This window comes from Raphanus sativus, chromosome 9 (assembly GCF_000801105.2).
Source record: "Raphanus sativus cultivar WK10039 chromosome 9, ASM80110v3, whole genome shotgun sequence".
NCBI lineage: Eukaryota > Viridiplantae > Streptophyta > Magnoliopsida > Brassicales > Brassicaceae > Raphanus > Raphanus sativus.
The window spans coordinates 26,840,568-26,857,722 of NC_079519.1; the positions used below are offsets into that span (position 1 = coordinate 26,840,568).

The 17,155-nt window shown below is 31.8% G+C and overlaps 2 protein-coding genes across 2 annotated transcripts; both read right to left on the bottom strand.

Moving 5' to 3' along the window:
• Positions 1-8,167: 8,167 nt before the first annotated feature.
• LOC108823367 (scarecrow-like protein 28) lies at positions 8,168-11,337 on the bottom strand. Its single transcript, XM_018596546.2, is given in 3 exon segments — positions 8,168-10,427; positions 10,946-10,992; positions 10,995-11,337. Coding segments are annotated over 3 exon segments (2,031 nt in total). The 5' UTR covers positions 11,056-11,337; the 3' UTR covers positions 8,168-8,504.
• Positions 11,338-14,762: 3,425 nt separating this feature from the next.
• On the bottom strand, positions 14,763-16,449 carry LOC108824020 (RHOMBOID-like protein 2). The gene is made up of 4 exons (XM_018597351.2): positions 15,891-16,449; positions 15,567-15,730; positions 15,324-15,487; positions 14,763-15,238 (listed from the first exon to the last, which is right to left on the bottom strand). The coding sequence occupies exons 1-4, from the start codon at positions 16,169-16,171 to the stop codon at positions 14,885-14,887; spliced, it is 963 nt and encodes a 320-aa protein (XP_018452853.1). The 5' UTR covers positions 16,172-16,449; the 3' UTR covers positions 14,763-14,884.
• Between the last annotated feature and the right edge of the window lie 706 nt (positions 16,450-17,155).

The window sequence follows — 17,155 nt, forward strand, 5'->3', positions numbered from 1 at the left end:
GTACAATTTTCCAATAATTATTCAATTTGTTCAAATATCATATGTAATACTTGAGATATATAATATATTCTTTTAATAAATATAAATTGATAAATAAAATTTTAAAGTTTTATTAATAAAATAAAATATTTATCATCTCATAAATTTTTTGTTACGATTTAAACGCATCAATATATTTAAAATCTATACCATAATATTTCATATATATTTTATGTTTTGATTTTATTTAAAAATTATGATTGGATATAATTTTCTATAATCAAATTCATCAATATGTATTATGTGAATTTAAATTTAAATATTGGTATTATAAATATGTAATTTGTATTCACATATATAAAAGCTATAATTTTGAAAATTATATTTATAAATTTTATAAATAAAAATGTTTATTATACTTTAATTTTAAAATATATTATTAGATATTATTATTTCAGTGACATATGTCTTGACATTTTTTAAGCAACATATTTTCATATTTAAATTTCTATTGTATCACAAGAACAATATTAACACAAATTATATCATACATTCTGTATTTTAATTATGTATATATTTAGTATTAAGACAGAATATATCTGGTGTTTTACAAAATAATTAATACTCCCTCCGTTCGTTATTATATGTCGTTTGAGTGCTTTTTCTTTGTATCATTATATTTGACGTTAACAAAATCCCAAACAACTAATATCATAATAATACTTTATTTACCCCTACAACAAATATTGATACAAAGACAAATTTAACATTAAATACTAATTGAAAGGTTAAAATAGAGATTCCAACATATTTTTTAATTTATGTTAAAACCTTTGAAATGTCATATAATAATGAATGGAGAGTGTATTAATTTTAAAAATTAATAATTTCAAACATGTCGAACAATGTAATAAAAGGTAAAACTTATCACTAAAAATGTTAGATATTAGAGAAATGGTCACGATTTTAGCCACATTTACATTCAGCGACAACTTTATCACAAACTTTTCATGTCAAATATGTTATTATCTTATACAAAGAAAATTAAATAATCCTGAATTTAAATAGTCACGAAATATTCATATAAAATCACGAACATTTTGTGGCAAAATCATGTATAAAGTTACACATTTTTTATGCAACAAAATTGTGTCAATTATAGTGAAAAAACAAACACGATAGTCACGCCTGTTCCTATTTTCGCTATTCGTGACAATTTCTCACAGTTTCGCAGCTAATTTAAAAGTTATGCATTTGATGGTAGGAGGATTCTTCAGCTTCTAATCAGTTATGATTCATCGGCTTGTTTGATTCGCTTTATTTCTCTTTCTTTGATCTGATTTACTTTTGATTGTTTATTTTATTTAATTGCCAATTTATTTTAAATTTGACAAAGTTTTTTATTGTTCTTTTGTATGTTTTTCTAATAGATTTGGAAAAACAAAGGTTTCGGTTCAATCGAACCGTTTAGAAAAAGTAATTGATAGATCTACTGCGGATGGTGGCGACAAATTTTACCGGCTTCAATCGTTGATGGTTCCTCATGTGATGATGATAGATTTCTTACTGCAAACTATGGTTACTTCAAAAAGTAGTATCAAATTCTATGGAAAGGTAATCTTTTTGACTCTATTATCAGTAATGGGGTAATATAAAGAATTGTCTTGTCTCATTGGTTCCTACTGGAGTATTAAAAATAGAGTGACAATCGTTCTCAATTCAGTTTGAAGCGTAGTGTTTTTGGATTAATACGAAGATAGTCTCCCTTGAGATTCAGATATTCCAAAAACAAATATGAAGTTTTTATGTGAAAATCTTTAGTCATCCATACGCAAGATGTGTGTTATTTTACTTTGGATTCCTATTGGTGTATATCTTTTCTATTTTTATTTTGATAGTTCTCATTATTTAGAATTATTTGCTATAAAGGCTTAATTCAATAATAAAATCAAGCGTTAAAAAAAAAAGTTATGCATTTATCATAAACGTGACAATAGCGAATTATTTCTGCCTAATCTTTTGAAAGGAGTGATGTTAATGGTATTGGTATAGTTCTAAAAGAATTTGAATGATATTTGTGACATTTACCTACAATCTCAAGAAATTATGATCGATTTAGAGCAATTCATAATTAAAAGGTCATAAAGCAAAGATAAATTCGAAACAATTCAGCCAAAGTAAGCTCAGGAACGAACTTTTTTCTGTTTTCAAAAACGTGTTGACTGTTGTCATCCATAGCGGTTGAATTTTTCAAGAGGCCGAAGATTCAAATATCAATATCCCATGTTCTGAGAACTTTCACCAGCAACTGTTTTGCTAGTTCAGTTAATTGTAATTCAAAATACTTTCGTTCAAAAATCATCCCTCCGACTGACTAGTGTAAAAACCATTTACGTTTCACTATTTGTAAGTGTGTGATTGGAACAACAATCCAAGCAAAAGCACTTACTGTCAGCACGAAAGGAAAAACTCACCATGGGCTATTAGCTGGCATTTTTGTTTGATTTTGAATTTGTACTTTTTATCGGTTGTAGCCTCAAATTACGTGCTTATCAAACGTCTAGAACGTATCATATAAATTATAATCTCCTCATTTTGCCACGTATATAATAATCATGTATTATTATCTAAAATGTACTAAAGCTACCGTGATCTCTGAAGATATAAAATAAAATGTTTTAACTATTGAATCACAATTAAATAGTTAATTTGTTTTTTTTTTGTCTTTTCTTAATGTTAAACTTCATTTATAAAGTTTTTTTGGTAAACAAACAACTTCATTTATAAAGTGTAAAACTGCATATACGAACTATACATTTCTACAAGATTAGAAGAGATTTTACCACAAAAAAAAAGTTTAGAAGAGATCTCATAGACTCGTACGATCAGTTTATCAAGCTCAAAAATAAGAAAACGACAGCAGGCTACCAAACGTACGATATTATTGTTATGTGTATATATAGTTTTGACCGGTTTATTAAGCCTAAGTCTTTTATCAACACCTTATATACCTGGCTGATCAAATAATAGAATATCAGATATATCATACAATGTGGGATGTAATAAGGATGAAGATTAAAGATTTATAAACAGAGACTAATCCCTAATCGATGATAAAAGTTTCCCAGTGATAATATATGCTTCCATAACTCATACTGTAAAAAAAAGTTCGAATAGTCAAAAAAAAAAAAAAAAAAATTCGAATAGTCTCAATGTTAGTTTACTTGAAAAGTGAAAACAACTCATAGTTCTTCTCCGGTATCTTTATCTAATTTTTCTGTCACCCAAATATTTTATTTTAGTTATGTGATAGCTTATCATCCCCTCCCTCGTAGTGATAACTCGCAAAACCATATTACAATTATTTATCTCCTCTGACCAAAAGAAATATTAAATGACTATATTGACAATTGGAACATGGAACATAGACTAAAAAGACGAACCGTGCATAAATAAATAAATAGTACCTCCTAATTACGCGTAGTTTCAGATGAGCCACGAGTGAAAATCCAGAAGTAGAAAACGCGGCACGTATAAACCTACGTGTTGAACGTGGTACACTTGTCTCTGACGAGGCTACTACTATACGACGCGGATCTAGACCATACGTATCTCGCACAAAATATTCATATTTTATAATCGAATTATCCAATTTCTGAGTTTGTTTGGTCAAATACACCAAGCACATATTATTCAACAAGTTGTTAGATTTGTCGAGAAAGAAGAATATTAGTTTGATAATCCAAAGAAGAATATTAAAGTGATAATGCCGTTTAGCAGGGGTTAATTGTTTGCTAATTTTCTTTATGCATTATGTGTTTATGAAAATTGTTTTTTGATAGTTTACAAAAAATTGTGTTTTGATTGATAAACGTGGTTTAATAGAATAATTGTTTGAAAAATAGTGTGAAATAATGTTTGATTCGTAAATATATACTTTGCGATTTTGCTAGATAAATATTAAATAAGTAAACTATTTTGAAATAGTTTTAGTTTATAATTTTATATATTTGAATTCAAATTGAAAAACTGAATTTTAATTTCACTGGTTTTGACAAAATTAAATAGATTTTTGAACAGTTTTCTAACTTAACTCAAACACAGATTCTAATATAACTTGTAACCAGATAGAGAATGAGTTTTGATTTGACTAGTCAGTCTGATTCTTAAAACATTCATTCAAAATAAAAACAAATATAAATAAAACATTACTTTATATATCTGTACTAGTATACAGTATATATAATATATATGAGAATAATATTTGATTGGTAAAATATTTTGTGATTACTTTTAATACTTTAGATGAAATTTTGTGAAAGTAATAATTTTTGTTAATTTTTAAATGTCTGTAAATATATTTAAAATAAAACCATTGATTGAAATTATTAAAATAAAAAAATTAAGAAGATTGGTATATAATTATTTATTAAAAAGGTGATGTTATTTTCAGGTTTATTATTAATTATGAATTTAAAGTAGTAATGCTTGGTGTGAAATTTTGAAAATCGATGAACAATGCATTATAAATATGAAGTTTTTTCATGCCTTTATTTTAATGTATGTATTTTATAAACTTTTATTTTTGCTAAAATAGTTATTTTAATTTTTGGAGAAATAAAAAATATTAAAATATTTGATATAAAATATTTAATTTCGACTATAATTTCTATATTTCTATTAATTTGAATTTTTAGTAATACTAATTATTTTATAAATTTATGATAAAATCATGAAGTATGTTCACTTTTCTTAAACACTTTAAAACAATTTATTTATTTTAAATATTATCACAAACGTAAACTAAAACATATTTGGCATAAATATGATGATTTCACTTTTGATTAACGTTCACAAGTTATCTACTTTCCGACCAACCTCATTGTATATGGCTCTCGACAAGCCTTCCGTGCACGGTGCACCAATTGATAATTTATAAATAGAACTATTAGTCAGAATTTTGTCAAAAAAAAAGTTATTAGTCAGAAAGATATTTCACGTCACAAAATTTTCAAAAAACAAAAAAGAGAAAAAATGATTTTAAAACATCTAATTCGTCGATTAAAAAAAACATCCAATTTCGTGTTTCTCTTTCTATACGGAGAATGACACATGAGTGACAAGACTTGATCGAGCTTATATGACAAAGATTAGAACAACAAGAGATAATTTAGCCTCAGAACAAAAAAATAAATCATCAGAACAACTGTAAAATCAAATATACAAGAAAACTGATAAGGACATTATCGGTTGAACATAGAAGTACGTAGGAGACAAACTTCGTGCAATTTGTCCTTTGTTTCTAAGGTCTGATTTGTACTATTATAGCTCAAAATGATGAAATCAGGATCATTTTGGGATGTGAAAGAGTCTGCTAAGGGATCTTGGTTGTGGGGTAAACTACTTAGACTCAGACCAGGGGCAGACGTAGTAAAGAGGGTACGGGGGCATGTGCCCCCATCTAATTTTTCATTTTCGTTTAAAGGTAAATCAAAGAAAGTGCCCCCATCTATAAAGAAAATACAGTGAGAAATTATAATGTGCCTCCAATTAAATTCAGTTCTAGATCCACTACTTGACCTTTAACCTGTTCTTTTTTTTGCGGGATGTAAGAAATGGTGAATCAAGCCATTTCTAGTTTGATGACCGGTGGGGGACATGTTAGTATCATAGAATATTTTCAATTCTTTTATTAAACAAAACTTACGTAATTATTTAATATGATTAATATATATTAAAAAAACCTACGTAATTATTCGATAATAACTTTTGTATCTTTCTTTTTCTTTGTTTAATTTTATATTATTCAAAATATTAAATAATCACATTAAGTATTATAAAAATTAGATTTTTCTATGTTATATTTTGAATTTTCTAAAACGACTATAAATTATTAAAATGGTAAAAGTTTCACTTTGAAAATTTTGTGATCAGTGATTTATTTATTTTCTGTTCAAGAAGTATACAAATGGTCATAAATCGTATGAATATGAAGTTTCATTACTAAATATTCATATTATATATATCATTTTAATTCAATTATCTACTATATAATATATATAAATATGTTAATTTTGAAATTTTTATTGAAAAATCTCACACTAAATTTTTTGTGATTAACTATTTAAATTTTTGTTATAACAAATAACAAATGTTAATAAATCATATGAATAGGAAATGTTAATAATTAATATTTGTATTAAAGTATACTATATATACATATATCTATGTCAATATCACTAAAATTTAATTATATAAACATGCAAAGTAAATAAAATGATTATTTTGATTTATTTACCAAAAACATAATTGTAAATAAACAAAAGGTATTAGTTTTGATTTTTATGCTTACCCTAATGTATATAATTTTATGTATAAAAAATATTTTTAAATAGGTGGTTTCTAATATGTTATTTGATCCTCACAATCCCAAAAATACATTTCTTCAAATCAAAGTAATTTTAGTATTGACAACATTATATATTATTTCATTCAGATCAAATAATTTAATCTTGATTTTTATTTTTAAAATATTTTAATGAAATATCATAACAATATTCCAAATTGGAATTTTTGCCGAGGCCTAATTTCAGTTACCTCCTTTTGAGTTTATTCGAAGAATGAGAGATTTGATCACTCGTCTATATTTGTTTCTTTTTAATACCCTATTTAGCTATTATAATTGTGAGAATAAAAGATTTAAATTATTAGTTATTAGTTTTATGGTTTATCATTTAATAAATCAAACAGTTTTTATTTTATACAATATTTTACATATTCTATAATCGTAATCATTTATATTTTTCTATCGGTATACACTTATGCATGGCCGACTTAAAATAAAATTGGGCCTTGTGCAGCAATAGAATATTTCCTAAACTAATCTGAATAATTGTGAAAATTGGACCCTTAATTTACAAGGATTTTCAAATTTAAGACTCTAAAATAGTAAAAAATTCTAGTAAAATAGTGAGACCTTGTGCTGGTGCACTCCCAACAGACCCATAAAACCGGCACTGCTCTTATGTAACTAAACTTCAGAAGTATATGTGAATAAAATAAGTAATATGGTTTGTTGTTCAAGAATTAGATGAATTTTAGACCAAACTGATGAATACATACTAGAACATTTATATTTCGAGTTTGCACTTATGTTCTATGACAATTTGATATATTAGATTTGAACACTAACCTGTGAATACAGTTTGGCGGTGATTTTCTTCAAAAAAATGACGCTTAGATATGTCTTTGGAGTGTAATTAATTTGTATAGATGTCCATATTTTTAAATTGACATTTACATAATTCTCCGAATTCACAGAATAAATTAAAAAAAACTCATATCAATGAAACAGAAACGAGAACAAAAAAAATAATTTTATAGAGATACAAAATGAAATCACTAATGAAGAGTTAATAATAAACAAATCGAGAACATAAATCCTAATCTCCTTTCGTCATTATACAATTCATGTTCCTTATATGGTTTTTGTGATTTGTGTCAGCTGCAAAACTTTTTTTTTGTGCATATGAAATCTTTAAAATAATTAAAATGAACTATAATAATATTATTTTACAATTGATAAAAAAAGTATTAGCAAAATGTTAAAACCGTTTAATGAAAAAATATTAGTATAAAAAAATTCATTCCGTACATACGCCGGATTATCACCTAATATTTATATATTATATATTTTTGTTACTATTAGAACCCAATGGAAATTGTTCCATAGTTACTATTCTGATTCAAAAAGTTAAAAAGTTAAACCCACATATCAAAAATGACTCAGTTAATAGGCAAACCTTAAATAAGTTACAAATTAACACAATACTCTACTGTTACAACAATGGTAGTTCATTTCTTTCTCAAACATCATTAGTTGCTTTTAGTGTAAAACTGTTGGCCAAAAAAATGCTTTCTCTCTTTTTCTGAAAAAGAGTCATTTTAACATTTTACTGTTACAAAAAAATTGGCCTATTAAAATTCTAATGCAAATTTGGGCTTAATATTAATTACAATGATTTTTAAAATAATTTTATTTATTTCAAATAATATAGTTGAATAAATGTAATTAATAAAAATTTATTTTAATTCTTTTTAATATGTATGAAAAATGTCAAAATAACATTTTTTAAAAACAAAAAGGATAATAAAATAGATTATCACTGAGCTTTGCAGATTCAACCAATAAAATAATTTCACTTTTTTATTGATAAAAAATATTAAAAATTGAAACTAGTACAAAATATTTATTCCTTTTCTCTGACTAAAGTACAGAATATTTCTTCTAACCCTTCAGGTTTCCATATTAAAAAAAAAAAATCAAATTCCTGGTGTTCAAAAAAAAAAAAAAAATCAAATTCCTACCCAAGCAAAAAGAATGAAAGAATAAAATCAATTTTTGTTTGTTCTCTACTATCTTACTAAATTAAAAAAACCATGTATCCTTTTCTCTCTAAACCCCAAAATGTAAAAACTTTCTTTGTATCTCTTTTTTTGTTTGGCCAAAAAACTTTCTTTGTATCTCAAAACGAAGAACTTCCTCCGATTCCCCAAGCCGAGACAGTGTAAAGAGGCTGTTCCAACCACCGTAACGTGACTCCACCACCGTCTTCATCGCTCCTCTCCACATTGAAGAGTCCCTCATCACCTTCTCCATACATCCTAAGCAGCATCCTGCCCTGCAAAACCTCTCTCTCCCTGACTCCTAGACTCCGAAACCCTAACTGCTCCATCATCCTCCTCCACTGCCCAAAACCCACGTGCCTCTCTCGCCGATGACTCCCCTCGCACGCCACGATGTTCCTGATCTCTCTCCCAAACACCATCTCCTCGATCTTGACTCTCACCAAGCTATCCGCACCGAGATGCTTGTGCATCACGTCAAAAACCGCCGAGTAGTACTTGAGCGAGTTAAAGACTCTTCCCTCGAGCTGCACCGAGTCGTGTTCTCCTTCCTGTTCCGCAACAACGACAGCGACCGGGTTCGTGCTTCTCACCAAACCCACGAAGCTCCTAAACGCGGCTCCCGTTCCGTCGTGAAGCGTCTTGTGCATCTGCGAAACGCAGTTCACCGCGACGGCTTCCCCTTCCTTGACGTGAAGCATCCATAACCTGACGTCCTCGAGTCTATCGACGATGACAGGGTGGAACTCGAACGGGAGATCCATCGCCTCCGCGAACCCGCGGAGACGGTCTCCCGTCTCGTCGAGCTCGTGTTTTGATTCTCCCACGCCCGTGATCCGCACGTGGCGCGGCGGGTTTGGCTTCGAAGCTAGGGTTTGGAAGAAGCTTGGCCATTGTAACCCTTGCTTGATGCCGAAGTCGATGACGTGGACTCTCTCTTTACCTTCGAACGCTCTGAGTAACATCTCGTTCGCTGTGTAGTGGATGAACTTTGGTATTGGTGTCACTTGGTTCAAGAACCTCAACGCGTCGTGGTCGTCGTCCTCCTCCTCGAGGGTTCGAGGAGGCGGCGCGACGTGGAAGATGTGAGGCCACATACGTGAGACTCTTAGAGCTAAAGCTTCTATGTAGTAAGATATGAGTCGAGTCATCGGTGTGCTTCCTCTAGGAGAAGCTAGTGCACCGGTTCTTGCGATGAAACGGTTGATGGCTGCTATGTTGCTTGTTCTGATCGCTTCTAAGCATCCAGTAAGGAGATTGACAAGCTCCAAATCCCTCTGCGAGTGATTGTTGTTGTTTTCAATGGTTCTTTCCTCTGTGTTGACTCCGTGTGGATATGGGTTCATTGAACCATTTGTGGGTTTAGGTACTCTGTGTCTGTCTGATGATGATGATGCGCTTGTTGATGATCCAGAAGCACGGCTAACCTCAATGTCTTTGTGGCCGCCTATACCAGCTAAGTCGGTTATCACCGAGTTAGCCCAGTTTGGATTACTTTGTAAAGGTTGAGAGATCACTTCGCTGGGCGCAAACCAAACCTTCTCCTCATCATCATCATCGCCTGAACATGTTAAGGAGAAGGGTAATGCTGGAACTTTCTGCTCAAACCAGAAACTCCTGTTGTTATCGTCATCGGTTTGGCTTCTTTGCCTCTTCTTAACTCTGCTCAGACAAGACTCGTCCTTGTTCTCCTCCGCCAATCTCTTCAAACTCTTCTTCCCTCTGTTGTTGCTGTCGTTGTTCCATGAAAACCCTTGTTTGTTTCCTCGTGTTGTTGCCAAAGGTGGAAGCTTTATGCTCTGCTTAAGAGAACACCCACCGGTCTTGCGCTCAATCGGTTTGTTGTTGTTGTAGCTGTTGTCGAGTGAGATGCTGCGTCCGAGTGAAGGTGTTTCCTTGCGGGAGAAGCTACTGCTGCAGGGTAAGTCCAGTCTCTGTGTGTTCATGGGAAAATGTACTGAAACTGTTGCTGCTACTGCTTCATTCCTTAGTCTTCGGGTCGGTGACAGTAATGATGAACTTGAATAACCTGCCAACATCCTCTACAAAATATATCTACCCGCCCAAATATCTAAGTTTCTTAGAAGAATGTGAGATATGGTCTAAGTGTGTGTGTGTTTGAACAAACAACAATTGATTTTTTTTTTTTTTTTTTTTTTGAACAAACAAACAACAATTGATTATAAAATGGAATCCGATGGGAAAAGAAATATAATCAAATGGTTTTTTTTTGTCTGTTTCTCTGTTTTCTTTATGAAATAAAAAAAATAGTCCTAAATGAAAGATTAAATAATGAATTTTTGTGAAATCAAAATGAAAAAGATTTTTTTTTCTGTGACTTAATTCTGCAGTGTTGAGAGAAAGAAATAGAAAAAAAAAATGAAATGAATCCCCACCCCAAATATATATATATATATATATATATATATATATTCAATTAAAAGAATGAAAGAATATAAACTAATCTAATAAACTTTTATCAAATCAATCTACCATTGGAAACAATCATCGGATTCCTTTCACAAACAAAATCTAAAATGTAGATGACCAACGAATTCACATCATCATGAACAGAGGATGCTCTTGAGGAAGAAGAAGAAGATCTCCTCGGTTGATGATCAGCCTCGAAAGTTGTTGTAAACCCGTTTCTCCATTATTCCGATTTTCCATTCCGGTTTGCCAAAATCCCCTGATCAGAAATTCACTCAGAGACCACTCTTTTCTTTCAAAGATTGTTCTTTTCTTTCTTCTTGTCTCTCTCTCTGTCACTCACTCTGTTTCTCTCACTCTCTCACTTTTGTTTCTCTCTCTCTCTCTAACACTCAACAGAATGTGGTACTATACAGGGTTGTTCTACTAATACCATACTTCACCGACTTTTTACAGTTTGTTTTCTTCCTTGGGTCTTCGAAAATTGAAGTTGTCACTTTTCTTTTTCAAAGCATATTGTTTTTTTTTAGGGTTGGGAAGAGTGAGTGGTACACGAGGCACTCTGGATGTTTATGCGCCGTTGGATCCGTAGAATCGAACGGTGTAAATTTCGTTTAACGTTTAGTGTCCGTTTGTATATTGTCGGAGAAATATGACCGTTGGGGGAGGAGAGAGAGTGTTGGGTGTGTACGGACATATCAGTGAAGTAGTCTCGTCGGGAAAGCCAAAAACAAAACGACTTTTACATTCACAACCAAAGAAAAAAGAATACTATTCATAATTTACCCTTTTCGTCAACAATGAATTAATTTAATTTGAAAACAATAAGATAATTCCAGGTGAAGGATCCATCTCTTACACCTGAAGGATCCATCAACGTTCCTGACAGGTTTGTTGCTTCCCACAAGACTAAACATTCATTAGAGCTGCGCATACGGATTACCGGTTCGGATCTGGGTTGGGTTTTTTGGATTTCAGATATTTCGAAAATACTGATCGGATAATTTAAAATTTCGGTTCGGATATGATTCGATATCAGTTGAATCCAGTTTGGATCCGGTTACATCCAAAATAACCAAAAAGTAACGGATTCGGTTTGGTTCTTAGTATATCACCAAACCTTTTAATCCAATAGAACCAAAAATAATCCAAAGAACCGAACATAAACGAAATATCCAACATGATAACAAAAGTTACAAAACAATAACATAATAAAAGCATTTTAAGACTACAAACCCATAGTTTAAACTCCAAATTAAATAGCATTTTAAGATGACAAAACTATAGTTTAAACTCCAAATTAAAAAAACATACCTTTACTAAGCTTTAAGTCGGGTATACTCGGATGCCCGTATAGATCCCGTATATTACCCGATCCGACCCGGTACCCGAACTAATTTATAACTTCCGGTCGGGTATTTTTTTATATCCGAATCCGATCTAAAACCCGATTTTTCGAATAAATACCGGTTCGGATCCGGGAATTATGCCCAGACCTAACATTCACTTTGCATTCATCCACGTCTGGTAAAAAACAGTTAACAATTAGAGTGTAGATGAAAATATTATAGGAAAGAGTAGGTAAAAAAAGTATTACTTTTGCAGTCATGTTTAGCGTAGGGATTTCCTTCAAATTCGTCTAGACATTTGCAAGAATACCCGAGTCCCCAAAAATTATTATAAACTATGTACAATGTTTTCAAGATTTAACAACCTTCTCCACTTTATTTTTAACACTCCACATCACCATATCTTTTTCCACATCATCATTTAACATATATTTAACTTTTACACACTACAGTTTTGTTTAATAAAATTTAACACCATATTTTACAAATTAATAATTATATTTTCTATATCCAAATTAAATAAATTTAGTCTCTATTTATAGAGAATTTAAAATGATAAATTTTTATATTACAATTAAAAATAAATTATTTAATTTATAATAAAATTATTGGTTTTAAATAATAAAGAAGATGTGAAAATATCAAAAAATCTTAGAAAGTGACATGTGTTGTTAGTGATCCATAATTTCTTCGTATTCAACATGTTGAATATTTTCAACACCAATTAGTCTACATCATCAAATTTCATTTTTTAACATCCACATTGTAGTGATTCAAAAACACCCTCAGTGTAACGATTCAACTGTTGAATCTTTTATTCAACACTTTCATTGTAGATAGTCTTAGTAGTATTGATCCATCTGATCTTCTCTCCACAAAATCTCGTGTTTTCAGCATGTTGGAATGCTCCTTGTCCAATCAAGTATCACAGGAAAGCTTGTAATGTTGCAAATATTTTTAGATCCTCCGGTTCAGAAAATATGAAATTTCCGTCTATGATCATAAAAACATAGTTGCAAGGATACGAGTACGAGGACGACCAACCAATATAGTTCCCTGGATTTACTGATATATGGCTGTCTACATTAGAGACTGAACTACAGCAGCAACCATTATAACCAGAACATGATTTATCTACTGGTCGTAGAGAATTGCAATATGTATCACATGAAAATTTAGTGTTTCGTCCATACCTCGTCGTGAAAATGTAATAAATATAAATATTACAACCAACTAGAAATAGTTGGTTCTTGTCCGAGAACAGTAGATAAATATGAGAGAAAGAGATAGAGAGATATATGACTATTTTCCCTTCATTTTTTTCTTGCACCTAAAGGATCTATCAACGTTCCTGCAGGTTTGGTGCTCCCCACAAGAATGAACATTCACTTTGTATTCATCCACGTCTGGTAAAAAAAAACAGTTAACATTAGAGTGTAGATGAAAATATTTTATGAAAGAGTAGGTAAAAAACGTATTACCTTTGCCGCCATGTTGAGCCTAAGGATTCCCTTCAAATCCGTCTAGACATTTGCAAGAATACCCGGATCCACAAAAATTATTAATAGACTATGTACAATGGTTTCGAGATCTAATGTTCTCCACTTTATCTTTTAACACTCCACATAACTATCTATTTCTTCTACATCATCATTCAACATACATTCAACTTTTATCAATTACAGTATTGTTTAATAAAATTCAACACCATATTTTACAAATTAATAATTATTTTTGTATCTCGGGTGTTCTCGTGCCATGACTCTATGTTGGGAACACCTAAGATATCATTATGTTAAAAAGAGAGTACATAACCATAGAAATGAGGCTCAAGTTGCAACCAAAATCTATGTATTGATCTATATCAATGTTTCTGGTTAACATTTCAACTCCTTTGTCAAACCTGTTTCCAATAAGCCGGTTCTCCAGCTTCTTAATATACATATAATCAAATAACAAGTCTGCTGACACAAAGCAACAATAAGGCTAGTTTTGATTAATAAGTACCTCGACTTCATCTGTTGGTTACTCAACTATCCAACAGTATTCATTTCAATCTCCTCAACCTATGGAGACCATTTTGTATAAGCATTATCTTCTTTTCTTTCAAAGTATGAGTTCTTAAATATCGAGCATATTTCATAAAAACAGAGTTAGGTCATCCAAAAACTTCTTGCCATTTGGCGGCGGGATGAGATTCTGTGTTGTTGTGACCAAACCTTTTAATAAGCTATTCTTTGTTCATCTAAAGAGAGGGTAATGGTTATTATTTCTTTTTTTGTAATCCTGAAAGAGGAAATATAACTCGAACACCTGGATTGCAATTTCCAAATGGGTACCATGTTAGATTCGGTAAGAAAGATATCTTAGATGAAGTTGGGAGGTTGTTCAAAAAAAAAAAAAAAGATGAAGTTGGGAGAAGTTCTGATGAATACAATTTTATATGTCTAGTGCCCTATGTAAAAGAATACTTTTGTATATAGATGAAGTACTATAATGAGATTAAGTACCTTCAATCCAACAATATTGTTTTATGTACTTCTGATTTTTTAAATGTAATACACTCTTTTGTTTCTTTCCCCTTTTTTACACGACAAATTTAGTAATGTACATGTATGTTATAAAAGGTATAAGAGAGGTCAAAGGCAAAAAGAACAAACAAATTATCTGTTACAAGAACACATATAAAAGTTTTTAGAGTATAATGATGATGACCATGATTAACAGGTCCATTTAGAAGTAGGGAAACAGCTGAGGCGATGACACCATTTGCAATGTTTGTTACCATTCTCTCCTTTGAAAAGCATCACTGATCCAACGGTTAAACAAACCACAAGTATAAGGGCCGCAACTAAGAACAGAACGTACTGGTAGATGCTATACTTGCGTTTGGTAAGGGAAGTAGTGTTGGTGCGGGAACTTTCCCAACCGTGCTGTGGCCGGATAAGGAGGATAAAACCGAGGCAGAACCCGGTTATAAACCCGCCGATATGTGCGAAATTGTCGACGCGAGGAAGCAAGCCTAGTCCTAAGTTGATTGCTATGATGAATAGGAGTGTGAACAGAGCAGCCGCCTGCCAAAAAAAGAACAAAACCGATAAAAAACCAAAGTTACGTTCTGGTCTAAACCGGTTTAGCTGAAAGGACAATTATAAGTACCTTGTTGGCATAGATAGTCCAATTAGTGAGAAGCTCGGATAGCATTGCTCCAAGAAGTCCAAAGAGAGCACCGGAAGCACCAACAGAGATACTTTCTTGAAGGAAAAGAGACGAGAGTATGCTTCCACCAAGACCAGAGATTAAGTAGATAAGCCCGACTCTTACTGTACGGAACCAAAGATCAAATGTCTCACTTGGAGATTACTAAGGGATTGTATGTAGGTGAGAGGCAAGAGAACTTACTGAAGCCAAACTGCTGCTCAAGGCGGATACCGATGAAGATCAAACTCAACATATTGGTGAGAAGATGAATGATGCCAGCGTGTAGCCACATACAAGTGACGAGTCTCCATCCTTGATGCTCATGTACTACTTTCCTCCACTCCAATGCTCCCATTTTCTCCAATCTGAAACAAGAATCCGAGTAAAACCATTTTCAATCCTAATATCAAAACAGAGGAGTCTTAACAAAGCCTAGCAAGCTTGATCTCAAAATCAATTGCAAATTAGGGGAGGAAATAAAAAAAAAGATTGAGACTTTCGAGGTACCCAGAAGACTAAACTTACGTAGAAGAAGAAGGGCCAAAGAGAGGGTTCTCTCTAAGTGGCTGAAACGAGAATCTTCCGAGGAATCTAGCGACGCAAGCTTTGTTTGGTCCGTTGATCTTCTTGGGACAGTCGTTAACGAACATAACGGCGACAAAGACGGCGAGATTCGCCACAACGATCAGCGGAACGAGCCACGAAGTCCAGTGAGTATCGATGGAGCTTTCGTCATAGAAATAGTTGTTGTTGTTGCTGTTGATGTTGTTCTGCTTCACTTCTCTCTCCACATCTCTGTTCGCCATTATTACTCTGTTTCTTTCTTTCGGATTCAGCTCGAAACCTCCGGATCTCTAATCTTCGATTAACGGATCAAATACGAAACGGGGAGAAAGTAGTTTTGAAGAAAGAAAGGGGGATGAATTCGAGGGACAAGAGGAGATTGAGACAGAGCATCTGTAATAGGAGAGAAGAATTAAGGCAAAAGTTGTAACCCTTTTTGTAAGAAATTTAAGTTAATTAAAAGTAAAAGGAAAACGTTTTTTTTTTGGTGTGTGTTCTTGGGTTTCAGCTAGGACTTGACACAGATTGATTAACCGTTGAATTGATGATTACTATGAAAAATAACAACTATTAGAAGTGAAACCATATACTCCTCTGTTTCATATTAAGTGTCGTTGTAGAGATTTTTTTTCGTTGCAAAATAAGTGTCGTTTTAGCATTTTAATGCAAAATTTATTAATTTTATTCTGCATTTTATTTTTCTATTGGTTGAAATGTATGGGTAATGATGTTTTTGTATGGAAAATATATAAAATTTAATAATTTCTTAATCTGTGTGCACAACTCTAAAATGACACTTATTGAAAAACAAAGGGAGTACTGTAGTTATTCTTTTACTTTATTCCCCAACTATCGACAAAATAACAGTAGATACATAGAGAATTTGCCCAAAAAAAAAGATACAGAGCTTTTGGTCGTCTGCCAGCTCCAAAGTTAGGCGGTGCTGCCAGCTCCTCTCCAAAGTTTTGACGTTTTTTTCCTGTGTACAGGTTGTTCAAAAAAAAAGTTTTTTTTGAAACTACAAAAAAGAGAGTTTCTCTGAGTACAAAACAAATAAAAGAAGATAAACTTTTGTGGCTCAGAGAAACTTTTTTTTGAACAACCTGTACACAGATAAAAAAAAACTTTTGTGGCTGGCTCATCCTGATAGTGAAATTTTGTGTTGCTAATGATACAGGCTACATTATTATTTTTACTTTTTGGTATATGGCAACTAGCTTTTTCTT

What these genes read in the sequence shown, in the direction of transcription:
- LOC108824020 (XM_018597351.2), bottom strand. Translation starts at nt 16,171, where the DNA reads ATGGCGAACAGAGATGTGGAGAGAGAAGTGAAGCAGAACAACATCAAC. An exon ending in TGAGCAGCAGTTTGGCTTCA is followed by an intron (nt 15,488 to 15,566) that starts GTAAGTTCTCTT and finishes GGTTCCGTACAG; the next exon opens with TAAGAGTCGGGCTTATCTAC. An exon ending in GGACTATCTATGCCAACAAG is followed by an intron (nt 15,239 to 15,323) that starts GTACTTATAATT and finishes TTTTTTTGGCAG; the next exon opens with GCGGCTGCTCTGTTCACACT.